Source organism: Centroberyx gerrardi, chromosome 3, assembly GCF_048128805.1.
Source record: "Centroberyx gerrardi isolate f3 chromosome 3, fCenGer3.hap1.cur.20231027, whole genome shotgun sequence".
NCBI classification, from domain to species: Eukaryota; Metazoa; Chordata; class Actinopteri; order Beryciformes; family Berycidae; genus Centroberyx; species Centroberyx gerrardi.
The window spans coordinates 9139754-9161701 of record NC_135999.1 but is presented as its reverse complement, the minus strand read 5'-3'; the positions used below and the strand labels follow the sequence as shown (position 1 = coordinate 9161701).

Genomic DNA, 21948 nt, shown 5'->3' with positions numbered 1-21948 from the left:
CCAGGAAATGTGGATTGATAGTTTGAATTATTTCATTACACAGTTACATTTTATACAAGGTTCAGTCTGTATCACAATTACACCTTTCAATCATATCGTTATAAATTGCCTCAGACAAAGGTCAGTCCACATAACTTAAATCATTTTATTAGTCCTCAAACAGCAGACATTATTGCCTAAACGGCTCGTATACGAGCCGAGCCCTGGCTGCTGATAAAGGTCAGTGGCTCCCAACATGCGGTCCGGGGCCCCCTGGGGGGAGGGTGGTGTTGATTTAGGAGGCCCTGAGGTGAAAGCTGTGGCTCATACCTGGGCCATCTTCTTTTATTGGCTAGCTCACTTGGGAAGAGTCCAGACCCACATTATCTCCGTACCATCAGGCTCCTGACCGATGTTTGATCTCTTCTCCCTATAAAACACACCTCTGGGCTGTCTCCAGTGTATGGCAGAGGACAAGTGTGTAGGACGGGGACAAAGTTTGGAAGTAGAGTCTGGCCCCGTACTTCAGTTAAATCAACTTGTGATGAGCCTTGTTAATGTCCATCCTGTACCCGACTTAAATGTTAACCCCATTCTTGTGACTACCACAACCTTTGTTACTTGCACTGCTAAAATAATGTGTATACAATATACATACAAATATACAATAATGTGATATGATGCTGCTGCTCTAAAGTGGATTTTATCATTGTGAAAGCTGATAGACATAGTGGGAGGTGGTGCAGAAGGAAGATGGAGGGCAGCCGCTGGATGCTGTGTGCTGTGTGCTTTTCACTCTGCTATAGTGACTTCTGCTTTTCTCTTCTCCAGCAGATTCTTCAAGAAGAACTCTCCTGTGGAGGAAAAAATGAGATTAAAAAAAAAACATTTCTTACATCTTATCCCATTTCCTTTCCTGGCACTCGTTTATACATGATCATATGGTCGAAGGAATATTGTAAGGGCACTAAGCTTCCGACCTTTGCACTCATTATCTTTTGGTTATCTAGGAATTTAAGCTTATTATACAGTAGCTCTCACTGTAAGTCACTCCTGATAAGAGCTTTGGCTAAATGTCTGAAATGTAAAATGTAAATGTAGATTAACATTTCAAAGTAGTCTAAAAACAAGAGACCTGTGTCACTGGAGTAGACAGGGCTCTGCATTCAATTCATTCACATGCATTTTAAAAGTGTGTGTGTATATGTGTGTCTCACCTGCTTTGTAAGAGGATCGCACCAGGGGCCCGCTGGCAGTGTAGACAAAGCCCATGTCATTCCCAACCTTCTCCCAGTGGGCAAACCTCTCCGGTGTCACATATTCCTCCACCTAAACACACACACACACACACACACACACATCTGGCGTGACCGCTGTGGCGTAGGGAGTGGGGGGAAATAGAGTGTAACGTGCTCGCTGTGCTCACCTTGAGGTGGCGTTTGGTGGGCTGCATGTACTGGCCCAGCGTTAGACAGTCCACTCCTGCCTCCCGCAGCTCTGCAACACAACAGTGTGTTCAGGAGAAAGGGCTTATCAACATCAAAACCCTGTGTGTGTGTGTGTGTGTGTGTGTGTGTGTGTGTGTGTGCATACCAGTCAAGGTGTTGAGTATCTGCTGGTCAGTCTCCCCCAGCCCCAGCATGATGGAGGTCTTGGTGAGCACAGTGGGTTTGACCTTTTTAGCGTGCTTCAGAACACTCAGTGACTGGTCAAAGTTCGCTCTGGGATCACGCACGTGTCTGGGGACAAAAACGTGACAGATTAACATCCTGGACCAACAAAAAGTACTACGCATACCCCCAGAATAACATCCTGAACAACCAGAAAGTACTGTACATACTAACACTACTAAATATCATTCAGCTAAGTGTCATATTCACAGTATATCTAATTCATGACAACTAGTAAGAAAGACTCAAATGGCCCTTTTTTATATGACTTCTAAAACCATATATATGAATCCATGATGTGCTCCTGTCTCCCTTGTGTTTCATATTTATATATATATTATGTACTGTAGTTGATCAATGTATACTAAGAGCAGGGAAATGGCTTCCTTATGCCACCTGCTGGTCAATGTGTGTAACACTGTCCTCCTGCCTGTGACTTCCACTCCAGTTCAAGCTTCACTACCTCCCTCTCCTGGCAGAGATGTAAGCAACATTATGACTAAGCCATTTGATACAAAATAACGACGCAAAGACATTAAAGTCTTAAAGGACCAGGTACGGAGTGTCGGTTTTCTCTTCAAAACCCTTACATTTACAGTCTACTTTTCAGTCTGTATCCAGGTAAAAATACAGACTAGATTTCTGGTCTTGAGTCCCAATCACACTGGTCAGGTAGGGGACAGATGGCTATGATCTGCATGTATAAAACTACAAGTTGGAAATGTAGTTTAATCCTGTATCAGCTGGTAAATATAGATGTTAGATGTGTAGTCTAATCTCCAGTGTCCTAGATTCAGCAGTGCTCTGGCCTCACTGGCCTGTCAAAGACAGTGTCCTCAGTGTCTTCAGCATCTTTAGAACTGGGCCAAACCTGGCTGGACATCGGCTAAGCGAGCCACATTTCACAACAGGGCCAAACCTGGCCAAAGCTGGCCACAAGCTCCAACATATTACTGATTCTAAATACAACATGTCCTATATATTGAGGAAATGTTTTGCACAGCATTCAAATTTGATATTTGGTGGTGTTATATTTATATCTGTTGAACAAAACAAGGGACTGGAAGAACAACAACAGTGAAACCATCAGTTGTCTGCCACTGGTTTGGCTTTTCTCTCTGCGTGAGATGTGCTCATTATTTTAAAACCTGCTGTTCTTTGGCTTGCTGGCTAATCAGCTGCCACTAAAGCCTAGCACTTGCCAGACTGAAGAGAGCGGATGAAGGCAGGGCCAAGTCTTTACTTAGGTAAAAACAGAGTTTAGCTCCCAAGTGTGAGGCTGTATCACCTCATAAAAACACAGATTAGCTTTGCAGTCGAAGTGTCGACCTGTATGTTATCAGCAGGTGAACACAGAGGTTATATGTTCAGCCCAAAGTCTCAGTCAGTACCTCTGCAGCTCCCGGACCGTCTCCACATTGTGGGCGTACACATCAAGCCCTGATAGGGCGATCTTCTCTACTGCTGTCAGGTCGCCTCGGAAATCAGGGGTCAGACATTCCACCAGGATCTGAGGAGACCTAGGTGAGGAAGAACGACAATAACCACCGTGTGAGCAATACGGCTCACTAATAATGTCATAGATATAAACATAAAGACAGTGGATAAACCTGCAAGTTTCCAGGTCAATTACATTCACTTTGGCTTTGAAAGACACCGCGTATAGGTTTTTATGGGTAGAAGGATGGATGGACATGAGATGATAGATTTTTACCTTTCCTTCAGGTTGGAGACAGTCTTGGCAAAGTGCTTTGCTCCTCCATCAGCAATGTCTGCCAAAGAGGAAAATGTGAGAGCAGCGGTAGAACAGGGTGTTATTGCTGAGGTAAGCGTTAAAATGTCATCACTGTCAGTAAAATAGTGTTTTAACATTTAACATTTAAGGCCTCTTATGTACAGTCGGCTGGTTCAGGCAAATAGACTTAGCAGAAAAGAGTGCTGGGGTGAGTGGGGGTGGGGGGGTGGGGGGTGTAATTAGGGATACATCTCCATGATTAGTCTGTACAGCTGCGCTCAGGCATGGAGATTCTACGATGCTGCCAATCTGCAGCTAGCGCCTCTCAGCTCAGCTAGAACAAAAGCAGGGAATGGAAACGTGTCCGATGAAGACAGCAGCTAAATAAGTTTGCACGGCTGGTATCAAAAATCATTGAGTTCCATCCCTGGCTGTGTGGTATAAGGCAGCAAATACACCCACAAGTAGATAGATACAATGCGGTACAGAGGCAGCGTCCATTTACCGTCTCTGTCTACCGAGGTGAGAACCACATAGTCCAGCCCCCAGGCAGCGATGGCCTTGGCTGTGTTGTAGGGCTCGTCCGGGTCCAGAGGAGAGGGCTGGCGGGCCGTCTTCACCGAGCAGAACCTGCACCCACGGGTACATGTGTCTCCCATCAGCTAGAGACACAGAGAGAGAGAGACAGGGCGAGAGAGAGAGAGTGAGTGAGTGTAGGTCAAAGTGTTTATTTGTGCAAATCTGGGTGCATTCCTTTGACTGTCAGTGAAATCAGTTCCACCACAGACTCACCATGATGGTAGCTGTGGCGGTGGCGTACTCTCCTCCTCCCCAGCACTCCCCGATGTTTGGACACCTGGCCTCCTCACACACCTGAAAAAAAACACAGACACAGAAACGCATTTTAAATACAATCTGACTGACAAAGGATTTTTAGATCTGGTACCAGTGTCAAATATATTGATAGTTAATATATTGGTAGATACTGTTATAACACTTTTTTGTTTTATTAATTACACACAAACACAGACAACTTACTGTGTGCAGGTTCAGGTCTCTCAGTGTATTCTTCAGCTTGTTGTAGTTCTTCCCAATGGGGATCTCGGTCTTCAGCCATGGAGGAAGCCTCAGCCTATCAGAGCACAGCAACAGATCCACTTACAAAATGCATAGATGTCTGACCTTGTCTTCATCAGCTCTGTTCAGCTTGTTGGGACTAGCTGTGGTACAGTATGTTTTGGTTTGTGTCTCATTTGATTAGCCAGCTAGCCAAAAATCAGCAGCATTGGAAAATAATGAGCATATGGCCTAACCCTGGTCAATGAAGTGATAATGTATAAATCTACAGAAACAAGATGCCAGTTAAATCTTATATGAATAAGAATAGAAACTATAACATCAAAGGAATTAATAAATTCCACGCAGCATTCCTTCAACTGCTACAGCTCACCACAGCCTGTTACATAAGGATTTGTCTGAGCTGGTCTTTGAACCCTTTTGATAGCCCATCTGTTTCTTCCACATTCACAGACAGTTTTCAAGAAACTATAAGCACTGAGTGAAAATTCCCACTTTTTGCACCCCTTCACCACAGTGTCAGTAGTGTGACCCCAGTACCTCTCTCCCTTCTCTCTCTTCAGGTTGCCTCTGTACTCTTCCCACTTGTTTTTCTCCGACAGTTCCCCGGAGATGAAGTCTTGTAGATCGGGCCCGTCATCACCCAACAACTCCTTCTTTCTGTCAGTCCGGGTCGGGGACGACTTGGCCGCTGTGGTCAGGCCACTTGCATACACCTGCAGAAGAGTGAGAGACACTTAATTTGTCAGAGTGTCAGTGTGTCTTTGTCATGATGTTTACGAAACACGCATGCGTCCATCCGTGCACCACGCCACTGATTAGGAAAACCAAATAGATACTTTGTGATACTACAAATAGCTAAGTTACAAAACACAGCTTCAGGGCCCGTGACCAGACTAATGACCGTTAGCTGACTAGCTAGCTCGCACTTTAGCCATGGCGTCACAAGAAATCACTGTCAACAGTGTTTAGCGATAGTATTCCAGTGAGAGGAAATACTTACATGTGTGTTGCATCTGGGGCTCAACCATAGATGATTAGTGGAGAGACGACCAGCTATAAAACAACTTTGTTTGACCAACGCCATGTCTTAGCTACCAACAGCAACTACCTGTCATTGACAACAAGCCTCGATGAGCGGCTACTTTGGTCTGAAAGCAAAAGGGTTAGGGTTAGCAGTAGTAAAAGCCTTATGAAGTATAATGTTTTTTATGTCAGGTATATTTTATTTATCTCCACTTATACTGTTTGGCTATATTATTTTTGCGATATATCCGGTCTGTAATCGGAAATAGCAGTTTTGTAATCATAACCAGTTCATCGATTGTCTCGTAATGCCTGATGACGGCACGTACGTACACTACAACTGCGTCGTGACGTCCTTCCTTCCTCCTTTCCTCTGCTACCGGCGAGGTGAGAATGTAGGAAAAATGTTTCGTGAACTTAATCTAACTCCATCTGTGTCTAATAAAATATATTTGTACTTTATTTTAAACTATCCGATCCGGAAATTACTATATTTCACTACAGAAGTTGTATTTTGCCTTTGCGTTATGTATATTACGGTATATGATATTTGTTTTTCCATTGATCCCCTCTATCTCGTCCCCGGCCTGACGTTGCACCTATTTGCATTCAGTGGGGCACAGCGCATTTTATAGGGATTTTAAATAATGTGCAGTGGTCTCGTGGTTTCGGTTATACATTGTTTAAGCTAATCTGTCTTACGATGTCATTAATTTAACTATCCTCTTGTGTTCCGAATGGAGGCATTGGTCGAAATGCTTGAGCTAGCATTACGTTAGCATTAGCACTAGCTGTGTTTGGACACTGGTGCCATACGTTGAATGGCAAATAATGTAAATTGGACTAAATGACAGTGCCAGAAAACTGTTCTGGCTACGTAGTTAACCTTGATCCTATTGCTGTAAGTTATATTGAAGCATCCTCTTGCTGTTAAGTGTCTATACTGTACGACAGGAGACTTTGCAGCCCTCAACCAAAACTGAGGACAGGGGCTTGCTAAAGTGTTACACTGTAACAGAAGCTGCAGTAATCTTACACACGCAAACCGGGTTTAAATAACCTTTTTTCAATCCCTGTGAATTACAGAATGAAGACCATTCTCAGCAACCAGACTGTCGACATCCCCGAGAATGGTAAGAGATGATTGATTTAGAGATGGTTGCCATTTGGATGAACCTGGAATCTATCGTATGCAAAAGCGTGCTGCATCTTACTCCTTGTTGTCTCTCCTGTGGCTGTGCAGTCGAGGTGAGGCTGAAGGGGCGGACGGTGATCGTCAAGGGGCCCCGCGGCACACTCCGCAGGGAGTTCAACCACATCAACCTGGAGCTCAGCCTGCTGGGCAAGAAACAGAAGAAGGTAACCTCTATCTGGTCTGGTTTCTGTGTGGTTCTGAATGTGGGGAAGTAGTAAAGGGTGTCTGAAGCCAGTCAATGTGACAGCTGCTACATGTGAATATCTAGGGATGCATTGGGGGGGGAAATGAGACTGTGTCCAACTCTGATTCTGCTATCTTTGATACTGCCAGGCGGGTCTGACAGGCACAGAACTAGCTGGATAAATTGTGTTTGATGGTAGGGTGTCTGGCTTCACTGAGATGTTATAAGCTTACTGTGAGTTTTATAGTGCCTTCAAGCAAGCCGTGAAGCTTCTACCCTCCAAGGTAGAAGGATAAATGTGGACAGTGTTGTCGGATTGACTGGGGTCACTGAGCAGTTATTATACGGCCTGTTCAGCCTCTCATGGCCCACTGTTCACTCCTTGGGTAGGAAGTGTCCAGCTTGTCTTGAATACATAGTTATGTTTTTGTGTGTTTCTTGATACTGAAACCAGCTACTCGTCTCCACTAGCTTGGTGTATATTAATTATTAGCTAAAGAGGGTCCAACAGTTTTTAGGGGTGATGTAGTTCATGTATTGAATGTCCCTGTCCTGTCCTCCTCAGCTCCGTGTGGATAAATGGTGGGGAAACAGGAAGGAGCTGGCCACAGTCCGCACCATCTGCAGCCACGTCCAGAACATGATCAAGGGAGTCACTATGGTGAGGCTGCTGTTCAACTTACCTGATTGTCTCAGGCACACACTTTTTTTTTTGGTACTTTTGTCCCAGCTTGTCACTATTGTGAGGGGTGAATGGTTTTTATTTCGTCAGTGTGACACTGCTGGTATGATGTGCTGTGTGACGGCAGAGCCTCCCTGCCTTTTATAGAGGGCTTAGTGTTTTTTCATAGTCCCTGTGGTTTCTATTGTGTTGCTGTACTCTGCTACAGTAGCCGCATGGCTAGTTATTGTTGGGAGAAGAATTTTGTTTTTATTGCCTTCTATCTGTCCTGCTCGCCGCCTCACTCGCTCCCCCTCTGACTGTAGGGTTTCCGCTACAAGATGCGCTCTGTGTACGCCCATTTCCCCATCAACGTTGTCATCCAGGAGACTGGAACTCTGGTGGAGATCAGGAACTTCCTGGGAGAGAAGTACATCCGCCGTGTCCGTATGAGGCCCGGTGAGTAAGACTGATGGAGGCAGAGATGGTCTTTGCAAGGGAACAAGCTGTCTCCCAGTGTCATAGTTGGATTATTGGGGTGCGACATAGCACCTACAGTCAGCACAAATTGTGTATGAATACCTGAAAAGTTACACAAAACTGGCAAACTGTCTCCCTTTAAAATTCTTTTTTCATTCCTCAGTCTGATTTGAGATTTGTGTGTGAAGGATCTTTTCCCCTGCCTATGGTTAAATTATTTTTTGCATTTTCTGTCTCTCTCCTAATCCACTCGTCTCCCTTCCCCTTCTCCCAGGTGTGTCATGTGCAGTCTCAGCAGCCCAGAAGGACGAGCTGGTGCTGGAGGGTAATGACATTGAGCTGGTGTCAAACTCAGGTAAGTTTATCCACCTTCTCAACAGTCATTCTGCATATGGTCATTTCTCTCTCCACACTAGAAAGGATTTTAACACAACCTCACTTCATTTTCTTCCTCCAAAAGATTTTCCCCATACACTCCGCTCCTCACCTGCTAACAACACTGCATATCCGTCAGATGGTTCATGGGTTTCCTTTTCCCTGGCCATACACTGTTTTTTTCAGTTCATGGGACCACAATGACACTACTTTGCAGCTTGGTGCCAAATTATTTCTCATTCTGTCAAACAAAAGCTGAGCTTTATTGATTTAGGGACACGCATACACACACAAAATCCATAGGAAACCTGTTAAGCTAACCCCCTCCCCTTACTGCTTCTACTAGCAGTGAGGCTGTCTAGAGCCACCAGTAAAGCCATGGCCACTTATCTGTTAAATGTCTCAATATTATTGGGACTTGATGTGTAAAGGAAAAACAAGGACATACTAACATGTGACTGGTATAGGGCCAGAACTCTGGAATATGTACAATAGACATTTCTGTATCATTGGATATGTCTATTACTAGTTTCCAATAGCAGTACTATGGTGTAGAAATTAGTCCTACATGCCTTAGTCCTGTCCGACCCACATCCTTGTCATGTAGAACTTCCCAAATACTTTCCTCAACCCTCCCAGACAACTTCACACCTCCACTCTTCCTCCCTTAGACATTTAAACAGTTCATCATTCCCCTGGACTGTTTCATGTAGAGTTCATCTTGACAACTTGATTTTTTTTCTCATCATTGTCTTTACCTCATGCTATATCAGTTATGCTGTCCTCATTACCATTCGAGGTGCACTGATAGCAGTAGCATTGATGCCAAGCTAAAGTTCTTGTGTTGGGTGACGCTCGCAAACCAGGAAATTACAACTAGTGTGAAGTGATTATGCAGATTTGTTTGGTTATTTCCAGAACAAAATAAAAACCAGGATAAGATATGATCAGATTTATAATTTTTTTTTTTTTAAATGGGAGTTGATGTGAAGATTACTTTAACTTCAAGGTCAAAAGTATTCAGACTTGTATACTTAGTTATATACTCATATTCGGTCCACAAAAATGGTATCAGTGTACCTCAGTTTTATTTCCATTGTGAATTAGATTCTCCAGCAGCTCTCCTTTCTGAAATCAAGTGTTTTGTGAATCCAGATTTTTCTTTTGATGCTACTGTCCCTTTACCCCCGCCCCCTATGTCCTCTCTCAAACTTCATTTAGTCTCGTTTACAGTATCCTATTACAATGTCTTTCTCCAGTCCTCTTCCCTCTCCTTCATCGATCTGTATTCCCTCCATCTCTCCTCCTAACCTGTAGTCTGTAATGATTGTGATTCTTGACCCTGTGTGACCTGTATATCACCTCTATTCCAGCCGCTCTGATCCAGCAGGCCACCACAGTCAAAAATAAGGATATCAGAAAGTTCTTGGATGGTATTTACGTGTCTGAGAAGGGAACGGTAGTGGAAGCGGATCAGTAAAAGCTACAGCTACACTCGTAGAGGTTAGAGAACGTTGCCAAAGCTTCCCTTGTGGCCTACAGGGGGAGCCCGTTGTCTCTGTCTATGCTGTATTTTTTATCTTTTTGTATGTCTCTTACACTCTGTCATCATGGTAGTGATATGAGATGTTTGTCTTTTTTTTTTTTTTTTTATTCTGTCATTTTCCTGTTCCAGAGGTGTTTTAATTCCATGTTAAATTATGCAATGCAAGGTGGTTTTACATGCTAGGTTCTTCAAACAAAAGGAATACTGTCATTTTTTGACATTAGTTTGAGCTGTCTGTTATTGATTGCTTCAAATGGCTGTTTGTGCATGTGTCTAACTTGGCTCCAATTTACTGTCAGGATCTCGCACTAACAGCAGCATGCATCTGAGCTCTAACTTGTTTAAATGTTGGAATAATTTGGATGTTTTCAAAAGAAGCCAAACATTATAATCAGTGCTTCTGTCAACTAGGCTGATGCATTATAAATGTCAGGTCTCAATACTGTGGCCCCTTTATTGTAATAAACATTCCCAGTAAACCACCACCTTGCTGTTGCATGTGATCAGCTCCCTGTTCTCACTCTGCTCTCTCGTCTCTCTCCAGCGGCCTTGATCCAACAGGCCACCACGGTCAGGAAGAAGGACATCAGGAAGTTTCTGGACGGCATCTATGTCAGCGAGAAGACCACCGTGGTGGAAACAGATGTCGAATAAAATATCTATGTCCTGTTATGACCAATAAAATTCATCCCCACTTTTCCAGATAAACTCGCCTCTGTGGTTCTCGTTTTTTGAGGGGGGGTTTTTGTGACTTGCTATCTTGATCAGGTAGATTAATAACTGTGTGTATTCAGGGTTGGGATTAAGGCCTGATTAAACATTTCCTGACACCATGACCCATGCTCCATAGATTGGACTATTCACATGTACTGTCTTCTCTGTCCTAAATTGCTGAGAACTTAACCTTTTGTTTATATGTAAACATGATCAGGAAAATCTTCTCCAGTTATGTTTCCTCTCTGACATACACCCATCTGGATACATTGCAATAAATCTTAATCACCGCTCTGAAGTGGAGTGATCGTAGTAGTGGACATTTTACCACAGAAGACACTGGTGTAGGTATGACCACTGTAGCCAGTCAAGACATTCAGGTGGTGATTTAACATGTAGAAGTGACTTCAGCTGGAGAAATAAATGGAAATGTTTGAAGAATTCAGAAATAAGCACCGTGACATTAGCATCAGTGTCAAGTTTATTTTAATCACACCAATGTAGAGCAGCACAAAAATGTGACTAAACAGTCCGCACAACTTCGATAAGCTGGATAGAAAAGACTGTCCCAGGTCACTCCACTACCTGTCATGAATATGTCTAGCGACATTACGTACATTACAGCGGGAGACGCACGCCGCACGCACATTCAGCTCCCGCTACAACGTCATTTCCAGGCGACACCCAACAGAATAATCGTACTTCGCGCCAAGGATTTACCTACTGCCTTGACAACTATCTGACATCTATCAGCGAGAAAACTTACAGTATTGATAATGGTATGTCACAAAATCTAATTATTGATTTGTTCGAACAGTGAGCCGTCTGTTTAAGGAAACTCGTTCCGTTGCATGAAAATATTCGTGTTGTTGTTTTGTTGAACCTGTCTGCTGTTTCGCAGCATGCACACAAGCCAGCGGGCTAATGTTAGCTGGCGCTACAAAAGATAACTTAGCGAGGTGGCTCGTAACATTCACCAAGCAGCTCATTATTGTCGTCTTTGCTCTGTTTCGTATTAACTTTATAAATTTGCCATTTGACAGCTGTGTTTTGTTACGAAATCCAAAAGTTTGGATGATGCATCTGTTTTTCCTGCATTACGCATGTCAAAAAGTGAAAGTTTTGCAGATGGTGGCCACAAACTACATATTAATACATTGATTTGCATTATCAACATGTAGATAACAATGCAGCGATCCTCTGTGTACCCAGTCGGTAGTGTCCTCTTGTGAATGCCTTGAAGCTAACACGACTCATTTTGGGGAACAGGACATTAGGCGGTTCTTTGCACCAACAACAACCAAACCCGCGGTGCAGAAACCAGCCCCAAATGGAAGCATCAGCACAGAGCAAGAGAAGAAGAAAAATAAGAAGTCTCTGTCTTCAGAGGACGACGTGAAGAAGAAAAAGAAAGCGTCTCCCAAGGCAAGGAAATCATGTGATGCTCTGCCCCACTGCTTGTAGAGCCTGAGTCATGCAGGCGGATGAATCTGTATACTGGTTTATTACGGTTAATTATGGTTCATTATGGTTCATTACGGTTAATTATGGCTCATGTGCTGCAGGTCACAAGCCCCAAAACAGAGGGGAAACAGAAGGACAGCGAGAAGAAACGCAAGAAGCGTGCAGTCATAGAATCAGGTAAGAAGAGTGGCTCTGCATTACCACACCATTCATCTGATTTAATAATGAGACAGTCAGTAGCAAACCTTTAGCTTTTATCAACTGTTACCAGCAGCTTGTCAGTTGCTCTTCACCCACCTTGTGTCTCTATATCTAATGCATCCCTGTCCTTCTGCCTGTCAAGACTCGGAGGAGGAGCCAGAGAGAAAGCCAAAGAAATCCCCCAAAGGGAGGCAGAAGACCATCAAGGCAGAACCTCCTCCCAAAAAGGATCCTGTGCAGTACGTCTCTGAAACAGGTGATGTGGACTAAGGTTCATTGTAGTGCAACACACACACACACACACACACACAAATGTACACACACTAGTGCCAAACCAAAAGACTGTCTCATTCCAGCTCTTATCCTGGCTGTTATGCAAAATAACTTGTTTTGGTAATTGAATAATGATCTGTTTTGATTGATTATTTCTCCATTTTTGGTTGTAGACTCAGACAGCGACAACTTTCTGTCCTTGAAGAAGACCTCCAAACCCAAGGAGAATGGCGTTTCCAAAACAACAAAGACCAATGCAGAGAAGACTCGGCCAGCGGCCAAGGAGGCGACGAAGTCTCCCGTTAAGCCCTCCTCCACCCAGGGGAGAAAGGGAGTAAAATCCCCTCCTGTACCTGTCACCCCGAAGTCGGCCCCGCCTGCCCAGCCCAAACGCACCCCCACATCGGTGCTGGACTACTTTGGCAGTGCGAGCGTTCAGCGCTCGGATAAGAAGCTGGTAGCCAGCACCAAAAGGAAGGCTGTGAGTATTGAACCCTTATTTTTTTTCTACCTTTTTCTTTCTTCATCTTTTATTTGTTCTCTCCAAACCCTCTCACTTGTCTCATGTATTTATCCGAAATGACATGATCATGGCTTTCTCTGAGTATTATACATTGAACCTTTTACTGAGGCCTGTTCAGTAGAGTGTCAAATAATGATCCTCTATGAATTCTCAAAATTGCCACATACTAACACTGTGTAAGTCTGATTGTGTTTAATAAAATCCCATCTGCTCCTCAGCCAACTCAGGACCCAGATGATGTGATGAGTGATGAGCTGATCGCCAGACAGCTCCAGATGGATGAGGACATGGAGGTAGACTGACCTACACTGCAGCTACTTACTTGTTTACTATACTACTAATGTATTAACAAGACTGCCTACCTGTGTTGTTTCACCCCTTCTCCTTCTAACCCCGTCTTCTTCTCTCACTCAGCTGGAAACACAGGTTCATGACGATGAGGAGTTTGCCAGAACGCTGGCCATGCTGGACGAGGAGCCACACGCCAAGAAGGTGACGGACACAACCACACAGACATACATGCACTTCCTACATACGCCATTAGTTGGTAAATGTCATTTTGTGTGTGTGTGTGTCCTCATCCAGGCTCGTAAGGAGACCACATTTCCCAAAAAGAGCGGCACAGACACTGGCAGCACAAGCAGCCCGTCAAAGACCAACGGGACGGGCGGCGTAACGGAGGACGTCATCAGTCCGTCCCCTAAGAAGAACCCCGCCTCTGTCAAGGCCAGCTCCAAGCTGGCCTTGATGAAGAGAAAGGATGAGGAGCAAGGGGTGAAGAAAGAGGAGAAGAGCCAAACGCCCATTTCGCCCGCAAAAAGGAAATTCTCCCCCAAAAAGGAGCCCCTCAGTCCCTCGAGCCCAGCCAAGAAGTTCACACCCAAAACAGCGACCACCCCCACCGCACTCAAAACATCCCCCAAGAAACCGGAGGTGAGCCGCTCAGATGCTTTACCTTGGAAAAAATGTAAATCTGTAATCTAAAATCAAGACACGGTGTGCATCTTCTTCATGGTGGAAACGATGCTCTCTCCCCTTTCTGTCAATGCGCGCAGAGCACAAGTACAAGTCCTGATGACGCAGAGAAGAAGAGAGGCAACTCTTCAGCCTACAGGAACTACCTCAACAGAGATGGACCACGAGCTCTGGGCTCCAAGGAAATACCCCAGGTAACACATACAGCCGCTGCATGCAGCACCCAGAGGGCGGCGGGATGGTTTAGAGGTTAGGGAGAGACACCGAGTCCCTACCAGCTGCAGACGTTCTGTTCTGTAGCTGATTTTGCTGATTCACTCTCACTGCCTTTGTCTTATGCTTGATCACTAATGGTATGTGATGGTGTGTGTGTATGTGTGTGTGTTTTCCAGGGAGCAGACAACTGTTTGGAGGGCTGTGTGTTTGTGCTGACGGGGGTCCTGGAGTCCATGGAGCGGGACGCTGCCAAGGCCCTGGTCGAGCGCTACGGGGGCAAGGTGACGGGCAACGTCAGCAAGAGGACCACCTACCTGGTGCTGGGCAGAGACAGTGGAGCGTCCAAGACCGAGAAGGTGACCAGCCAGCAGCGGGTCCTTTATGGAATCTTAAATTTGGCTTTCTGAAGATGCCTTCATTTTTACACTAAAACTTGCTCTCCGTCAATGTTGGTCACCCTTATTCAGTCTCCAGTGTTTCCCACACATAGACTTTACTTGGGCGGGCTGCCCAGGTATATTAACGGCCGCCAAAGTATATTTGGCGACCTATTTTAGCATTTTTTATTTTTATTTTTTTATCCGTCCGAGAGAACGACGCCATCCGCGATCGATTAACTAGTGGACAATCTCCCCTCGCTCTGCCCCTCCAGGGTTTCCCACACACAGAAAACTTTATATGAAACTATATAATCGTAAAACTGCGTGTAGCGCATCGATTCGCTCAGCCCCTAATTGCTCCACGCGATCTCTCTCTCTCTCTCTCTCGCTCTCTCTCTTTCTCTGTCTCTCGCTCTCTCTCTCGCTTGCTCTCTCTGTTGATCCCCTCTCTCTCTCTGTTGCTCGGTCTCTCTCTCTCTCTCGCTCACTCGCTCTCTCATCGGACCCGTCTGTTCGCCTCCCACTGCACACGCGTGAGGGAGAGTTTTTTTCCATGCCAAGAAGACGGCCGACTGAATTCCCGAAAAGAAGAACTAACAGTTAACGTTACTCGGAATACAGCTGAGTTTCCGAGATTAGCACGCTGTATAGCCTAGCTGCTAGTCAGTATCCATCAAGTGGACCGATAACGTTAATATTAACTTTTTAACTCTGACTCTGAATGTTTGCTCCCTCAATCCAGATTAATATTGAAAAATATTTTCAAAGAAGGAAAAGGACTGGTCCTGAGGAGGAGCAGGACAGTCTGGACCAGAGGAGCTGAGCAGTAAAACAGAGCAGATAATAATGTTAAAGGCTGTAATGTAACGATGTAAAGATACAGGAGAGACTGACAGCCAGAGAGATGTAGCAGGGCAGAGGGGCAGAAAAGTTGTAGACAAAAGCAACAACAAACAGAACAGTGTAGCACTGTTTATATTTTTAAGTTATGTTATCTTTGACACAAAGTACTTTAGATATATACAGGTTAGTTATTTGCTTGACAAATGGAACTATTTAAAATGGAGTACATTAGATAATTTTTCAGCCATCCAGGTAGTGGGATCCTTTATTGATATTAGCCTATATATTGACAATATAAGAGAATACAAGAATAAAAAGGCACTCAACCCCCCCCCCCGTTGCCAACCCACCTACCACCACAAGTACATTCGAATTCTGTGGGAAACACTGGTCTCTGTATGCTTTGAGTTTTGTTTTTATGCTTTCAATTCACTTTTCCCTTTTCCATCCTCTCACCGATGTGTTATGCCATGCAGATTATTTTGCTGTTTTGTCTCTAGCCATGTTTGAACAGTGTGACTTTATACTCTGTCTTCCCTCGCTGCTCAGGCGGAGAGTTTTGGCACCAAGATCCTGGATGAGGACGGCCTGTTGGAGCTGATCAGAACCAAACCAGGAAAGAAGTCCAAGTACGAGATCGCTGCTGAGGCCGAGGTCAGAAAACACATATCTACCCTGATCAGTATATCATGCTGTTTACAAAGTGGTTTCATAAGTCATAGTGTCATTTGTACACAAAAGGTGTCACTTCACTTTGGCATTTTTTGAGTGTGTGTCATGTATGTAAGGGTGAATTTGATTTTGACATATTGTATTTCTTGTGGGTCTTTTTCCATGTCATACAGAGCAAGGCCTCCAAGAGCAGGACTCCCACCAGGCAGCCCTCAAAGAGCACCCCCCAGGCCCAGAAAATCTCCCCCTCCAAGGGTAACTCCAGGTCCCCTCACACCCCCAGCCCGTCCAAGACCGGCCTGGTCCCGGGCCGAGGTGCACGAGATAGCGGCGGCACGCCTCGGAGAGGCTTGGCCTCTGAGGCCCGCAGGGGGCTGGGCCTTTCTTCCTCCTCCTCCTCCTCCACCCCAGCCCCATCCTCTCCGTCACTGACCGGAGAGGGTGCCAGTCTGCTGTGGGTGGACAAGTACCGCCCCCGCTCTCTGAAGTCTGTGATTGGCCAGCAGGGGGACCAGAGCTGTGCCAATAAGCTCCTCCGCTGGCTGCAGAACTGGCACAAGCACCACAGCGGGGGAGCTGCCAAACCACCAGGTAGGAGAGACAGAGGTTGTGTGTTTGTGTGTGTGTGTGTGTGTGTGCACATTTGCGCATCTTGGAGGTGTTCTATCCACATTCTGAGCAATGACACAAACCAGTTTTCCCTCCATTGTTGAAATGAGTAACCAAAGCTTAGTTTGTTTCAGTGAATTTAATCTCCTAAAAGACTGTACCTGTGTGTAACCCTTAGTGTTTTATACTGTTTCTTGCTCTACAGCAGCAAAATTTGGCAAGTTTGGAGGGAAAGATGATGGATCAGCGTTGAAGGCTGCGCTGCTGTCTGGACCCCCGGGGGTGGGGAAGACTACCACAGCTGCCCTGGTCTGTGAGGTCAGTCTCAACACACACACACACACATACACAATTTGGTCATTCATTGTTGACGTTTCCTGTATACTTTGTTGTGAGAATGTTCTTCATATGCGTTGCTGCACCCACATTTCCCATTTGGGACGAGTTCAAGCTTGAACATTTTGCCTTTTCTCCTTTTGACTCCATTGTGTCATTCTCCCTCTACCTGCGTGTGCGTGCCTGCAGGAGCTGGGCTACAGCTACGTGGAGATGAATGCCAGCTGTACGCGCAGTAAGAACAGCCTGAAGGAGGTGATCGCAGAGTCGCTCAACAACACCAGCATCAAGAACTTCTACACCGGTACCGTCTCTCTCTCTTTATTTTTCTCTCTGTCTCTCTCGTTCTCTTATCTCTTACATGTTTGAACCTACGCCAGCCTTTACAGATGTACACAAGCAAATGACAGGGTGTCTTGTTGAAATATATGAAGCTGCGTATGTTTGTATATGTAACTATTGGTGTGTGTGTGTATTGTGCAGGCACTTCTCAGACAGTGAGCAGTAAACACGTCCTGATCATGGATGAGGTGGATGGCATGGCCGGCAACGAGGACCGCGGAGGAATACAGGTACACAAACACACACATCTCTCTGTTAAATGTGGAAAAACTAGCTGAACTAACAAAGAGATTAGTCATTTTTTTCTTCACTTTTGCAACAAAATAGAGGTAAAAAGGAGGCACATATCATATTTTAAGCTAACAAGGGGGCACCTCCATTTGTCATCTAGATATCAATTATTTTGTGTCCTCTGCCATGCTTCCTGACACTGACCTCTGACCTTTTGCCTCCTGTAGGAGATGATCGGCCTGATCAAACAGACCAAGATTCCCATCATCTGCATGTGCAACGATCGTAACCACCAGAAGATCAGGTCACTGGCCAACTACTGCTTCGACCTGCGCTTCCAGAGACCTCGACTGGAGCAGATCAAGGTACACACACACACACACACACACACACGCTGACTCGCCCCTTCACACCTGCCACCAACATGTTTCCTGGCTGGTTGGATTGTATTTGGATGGAGGTCAAACACCCAAAAATCCCGGTGTAGATGCACGCCAAGATGCATTGTAACAACAACAGCAATGTAAACAGAAATATATTAGTGTGTGGATCCAACCAGGAAGAGCTTGGATAGCAACTGTAAAACGAGCTAGCAGTATGGAAAATAAGGAAGTTGATGGATAGTCAGGATGCTCATGAATGGGGACAAGGGAGACCAGGTGTCTGCTGTCACTTTGGTCAAACAGAACGATTAATAACAGCGTCACAGTTAGATTTCAAGGTAGAACACTGGAGATGCTGGACGCTAGAGTTCACTGAATCAGTTTCCTCTCTCTCTCTCTCTCCCCATCTCCACCAACCCTCCACACTCTCCCCTTCCTCTGCTTCTTTTCCCTCTACCTTACTTCCCTCTGTCCTGCCATTCTTCAGGGAGCCATGATGTCCATAACCTTCAAGGAGGGCGTCAAGATCCCGCCCCCAGCCCTCAACGAAATCATCCTGGCCTCCAATCAGGATGTCCGGCAGGTAAAGAATCCAAAGGATAAGGAAACACTTCGACCAGGCCCAGAAACGTCTCTCGTCTGCCGTTTTCGCTAAACCTGCCTCCCTCTCTCCCTCCTCCCTCGTTCCCCTGCCGCCCGTCTCCTCCTCTCCCCAGGTGCTCCACAACCTGAGCATGTGGTCGGCTAAGGACAAGGTGATGACGTACGACCAGTGCAAGTCTGACGCGGCCAGCGCCCGCAAGGACATGAAGCTGGGGCCCTTCGACGTGTGCAGGAAGGTGTTCGCCTCGGGGGAGGAGACCGCCCGCATGAGCCTCATAGACAAGTCCGACCTCTTCTTCCACGACTACTCGCTCGCGCCGCTCTTCGTCCAGGAGAACTACCTGAATGTCCGACCGGCGGCCGCCAGGTGAGAGAGGGGATATACGCTCCGATGTATAATATCTGTATACACACACACACAAGCGTCTTTGCTCATAAGCCTGGTTAAGAATGCAGCATAAACAGTAATAGCATCTGCTGAAACGCAACAGTGTAATATAACATAATTATTAACTTTGTCAAACATGTACCGTTAAATGAGGTTAGGATTAATTTGTGTAATTATATATTTCCTGTGTCTGTCTCTCTTCCCGTCAGTGGTAATCTGAAGTCCCATCTGGTGTTGCTCAGCAAGACGGCCGACTCGATCTGTGATGGAGACCTGGTGGACAGACAGATCCGCTCCAGACAGAACTGGTCACTGCTGCCCACCCAGGTAAATACTTACTATAGTAAATACCCACACAGAGAGATAGAGATACACCTTTTGGTTGCTAGGCTTTTCTGTTTGTGCACAAGGCAAGTTCACCATTGTATTGGTGTGTATGTGTGTCTGTTTTCCAGGCCATCTATGCCAGTGTGTTACCAGGGGAGCTGATGCGAGGCTATATGAACCAGTTCCCCACCTTCCCCAGCTGGCTGGGCAAGTACTCGTCCACCAGTAAACATGCCCGCATCGTCCAGGAGCTGGCCTCGCACATGAGTTTGAAGTGAGTGGCACATACGCCGTTGTTTTCAGCTGTTCCCACGTTTCCACATATGTACACACACACACACAACCGTAGCTAGAATCCCCCCAAGGACGCTCTTTACTGTGATTATGGGTACGATGGTGATGCAGTAGGTACGAGGTGCAGCTGGGTGCTGTTGTCAGCACTGAAGCACCCATGATCACAGTAAAGAACGTCCTCAGGGGGATTTTGGACTTAATACAATAGTTACCAATGCGTGTGTGCTGACTGAAAAGTTTTCTTCCAAGAAAGATTGCTAGTAATTACATTAAATTCTCCCCTCTTCTCCGCTCCCCCTGTTTCTCCCTACTTCTGTACTTCTTTCCCTCCTTCCTTCAGGACGTTGAGCAGCAGACAGGCGGTGAACCAGGACTACCTGCCCTACCTGCGGGGGGCGCTGCTGAGCCCGCTGCAGAGGCAGGGAGCAGAGGGCGCCGGCCAGGCCGTGCAGCTGCTGGACGACTACCAGCTCATCAAGGAGGACGTGGACAGCATCATGGAGATCAGCGTGTGGGGCGGGCAGCCCGACCCCTACTCTAAACTGGACCCCAAGGTCAGCAGGGAGGAGCAGCATGTGCTGGGGTTATTGGGGACGATAACAAAGATGATCAAATGCTCGGATCACCAACTTGTACAGTTTTTGCTAATGAGAATGGGAGTCGTGACACCGGTTGAGTTCAGTGCCACTCCACATGCCTTATTATATGCTCAACAGAGGTGGGGACTCGAGTCACATGACTTGATGCATGAAAAGAAGACTTGAGACTTGACTTGGGTTCTGGTGACTTGGCACTTGACTTTGACTTGTACTTTGGTGACTTAAAAAGGTTTCTAAAGTCTTGACAAAAGATCTTGTCTATGATGCACTTAGCAAGTTTTTATTCTATTAAAACGATTTTGCATTGAAAAGTCCTAGATATTTTTTCTTTAAGATATTAAATTGATACTGGACTCTAATTTTGTTCTGACTTGACTTGGTGTTCTACATTTAGACTTGGGACTTGACTTGAGAGACCGACCAGCATTTCTATCCTACAGCTGTCTAACATGACTTTAAAACATATAAAATACATTGATAGTGAAAAGACCAACCACCTGTCATGATTTCGCCCCGGTTGTCTGGCCCTCATAAGTCAGAGGGTGTTGTGTCATGCAGAGTCCTGACCCCACTCCTGTCCCGTCTCCTCCTCCTCCCAGGTGAAGGCGGCCTTCACGCGGGCGTACAACCGCGAGGTCCACCTGACGCCCTACTCCCTGCAGGCGGTCAAGAAGGGCCGGCGCGGTGGCGGGGCGGAGTCCGAGGTGGCAGGGGGGGCGATGGACCAGGAGTCCCAGGAGCCCGAGGAAGAGGAGGAGGAAGGCCTCACAGCCGACGCCATGATCAAAGTAAGGAAACTCCAACTGCGGATAACTGGGATTGTGATAAGTGTGTTTTTTTGTTGTTGTTTTTTTTCATAGCTGGCCTCAGTTCGTATCTGATCACTTCCCTGTCTCTTGTTCCTCCCTGCAGCAGAAGAAGGCCAAAGCCACCAAGGAGTCCAAGAAGGAGAAGACAGAGGATTCTGGGAAGGGGAAGGGCAAGGGCAAAGGCAAGGGGAAGGGCAAAGCTAAGAAATGAGCTCTGACCAGCGAGGAGGAACACAAACTGTCCCTGTCTGCCCCTCCACAAAGACTGTAACACTTCCTCTGCACTTCCTCATGAGGCTGTTATTGATTCCTTAACGAGCCTTGACCAGTTTCTCTACTTTGCGAGTCTTGAATTGTGAACGGCAGGAAACTATGATCCGTGTCCCTCGCCCCAAACACTCCACTCTTAACCGCATCAGCTGAGAAATGGCAGCGTTAACGGTGTTGTGCTTCCTGTAATGTCTCCATCAGAATGTCTCCACACTGTACAAATGATATTCTTGATGCGCTTGTCCATCCAGTACAGCATATAGGGATGATGCCTCTAAAGGAATATAGCCTATTTCTAAAGTCACCCCTTTGTGATTCAGGTGTTGAGGCTGTAAATAATGTAACTGTAGTGTAAAAGACTGTTACTTTTTTTACTACTACTACAATGGAACTCTGTACAACTATAATACTTCTGCTTTCTATAGTGAGCACTTTGATGACCAGTTAGCCAGAGAACGTTTTCCTGTACATTGCAATTTTGTAAAAATTTCATGAGGATTAATAGAGAAATGTCTAGCTCATGAGTGTCAGTTTTCAAATTTGCTGTTTAATATGTTTGTCCTATATT

At 45.7% G+C, this 21948-nt stretch overlaps 3 protein-coding genes across 3 annotated transcripts; 2 read left to right on the top strand and 1 right to left on the bottom strand.

Moving 5' to 3' along the window:
* Nucleotides 1-131: 131 nt before the first annotated feature.
* Nucleotides 132-5736, bottom strand: lias (lipoic acid synthetase). The gene is made up of 11 exons (XM_071923232.2): nucleotides 5465-5736; nucleotides 5002-5177; nucleotides 4423-4516; nucleotides 4177-4257; nucleotides 3890-4046; nucleotides 3364-3421; nucleotides 3041-3169; nucleotides 1573-1718; nucleotides 1406-1476; nucleotides 1197-1308; nucleotides 132-833 (listed from the first exon to the last, which is right to left on the bottom strand). The coding sequence occupies exons 1-11, from the start codon at nucleotides 5546-5548 to the stop codon at nucleotides 772-774; spliced, it is 1170 nt and encodes a 389-aa protein (XP_071779333.1). The 5' UTR covers nucleotides 5549-5736; the 3' UTR covers nucleotides 132-771.
* A 724-nt stretch (nucleotides 5737-6460) lies between these two features.
* On the top strand, nucleotides 6461-10636 carry rpl9 (ribosomal protein L9). The gene is made up of 7 exons (XM_071923202.2): nucleotides 6461-6620; nucleotides 6731-6846; nucleotides 7432-7527; nucleotides 7854-7986; nucleotides 8282-8362; nucleotides 9756-9885; nucleotides 10473-10636. The coding sequence occupies exons 1-6, from the start codon at nucleotides 6575-6577 to the stop codon at nucleotides 9860-9862; spliced, it is 579 nt and encodes a 192-aa protein (XP_071779303.1). The 5' UTR covers nucleotides 6461-6574; the 3' UTR covers nucleotides 9863-9885; nucleotides 10473-10636.
* On the top strand, nucleotides 10355-21899 carry rfc1 (replication factor C (activator 1) 1). The gene is made up of 24 exons (XM_078282714.1): nucleotides 10355-10361; nucleotides 10473-10573; nucleotides 11912-12067; nucleotides 12208-12283; nucleotides 12450-12563; nucleotides 12754-13061; nucleotides 13322-13396; nucleotides 13518-13595; nucleotides 13689-14036; nucleotides 14159-14272; nucleotides 14471-14650; nucleotides 16067-16171; nucleotides 16363-16780; nucleotides 17004-17116; nucleotides 17324-17438; nucleotides 17618-17706; nucleotides 17935-18072; nucleotides 18578-18673; nucleotides 18807-19060; nucleotides 19291-19408; nucleotides 19537-19682; nucleotides 20043-20256; nucleotides 20901-21089; nucleotides 21214-21899. Exons 1-24 carry the CDS (start codon nucleotides 10355-10357, stop codon nucleotides 21319-21321), a joined length of 3660 nt encoding a protein of 1219 aa, XP_078138840.1. The 3' UTR covers nucleotides 21322-21899.
* The last annotated feature ends 49 nt before the right edge of the window (nucleotides 21900-21948 follow it).

Bases quoted from the DNA above. Each gene is read 5' to 3' on its own strand.
- lias (XM_071923232.2), bottom strand. From the start codon at position 5,548: ATGGCGTTGGTCAAACAAAGTTGTTTTATAGCTGGTCGTCTCTCCACT. The intron at 4,047-4,176 runs GTGAGTCTGTGG...CTGTGTCTCTAG, and splicing joins CCGCCACAGCTACCATCATG to CTGATGGGAGACACATGTAC. The intron at 1,719-3,040 runs GTACTGACTGAG...TTTTGTCCCCAG, and splicing joins ACGGTCCGGGAGCTGCAGAG to ACACGTGCGTGATCCCAGAG.
- rpl9 (XM_071923202.2), top strand. From the start codon at position 6,575: ATGAAGACCATTCTCAGCAACCAGACTGTCGACATCCCCGAGAATG. The intron at 7,528-7,853 runs GTGAGGCTGCTG...CTCTGACTGTAG, and splicing joins TGATCAAGGGAGTCACTATG to GGTTTCCGCTACAAGATGCG. The intron at 7,987-8,281 runs GTGAGTAAGACT...CCCTTCTCCCAG, and splicing joins CCGTGTCCGTATGAGGCCCG to GTGTGTCATGTGCAGTCTCA.
- rfc1 (XM_078282714.1), top strand. The intron at 13,397-13,517 runs GTAGACTGACCT...TCTCTCACTCAG, and splicing joins AGATGGATGAGGACATGGAG to CTGGAAACACAGGTTCATGA. The intron at 19,409-19,536 runs GTAAATACTTAC...TCTGTTTTCCAG, and splicing joins GGTCACTGCTGCCCACCCAG to GCCATCTATGCCAGTGTGTT.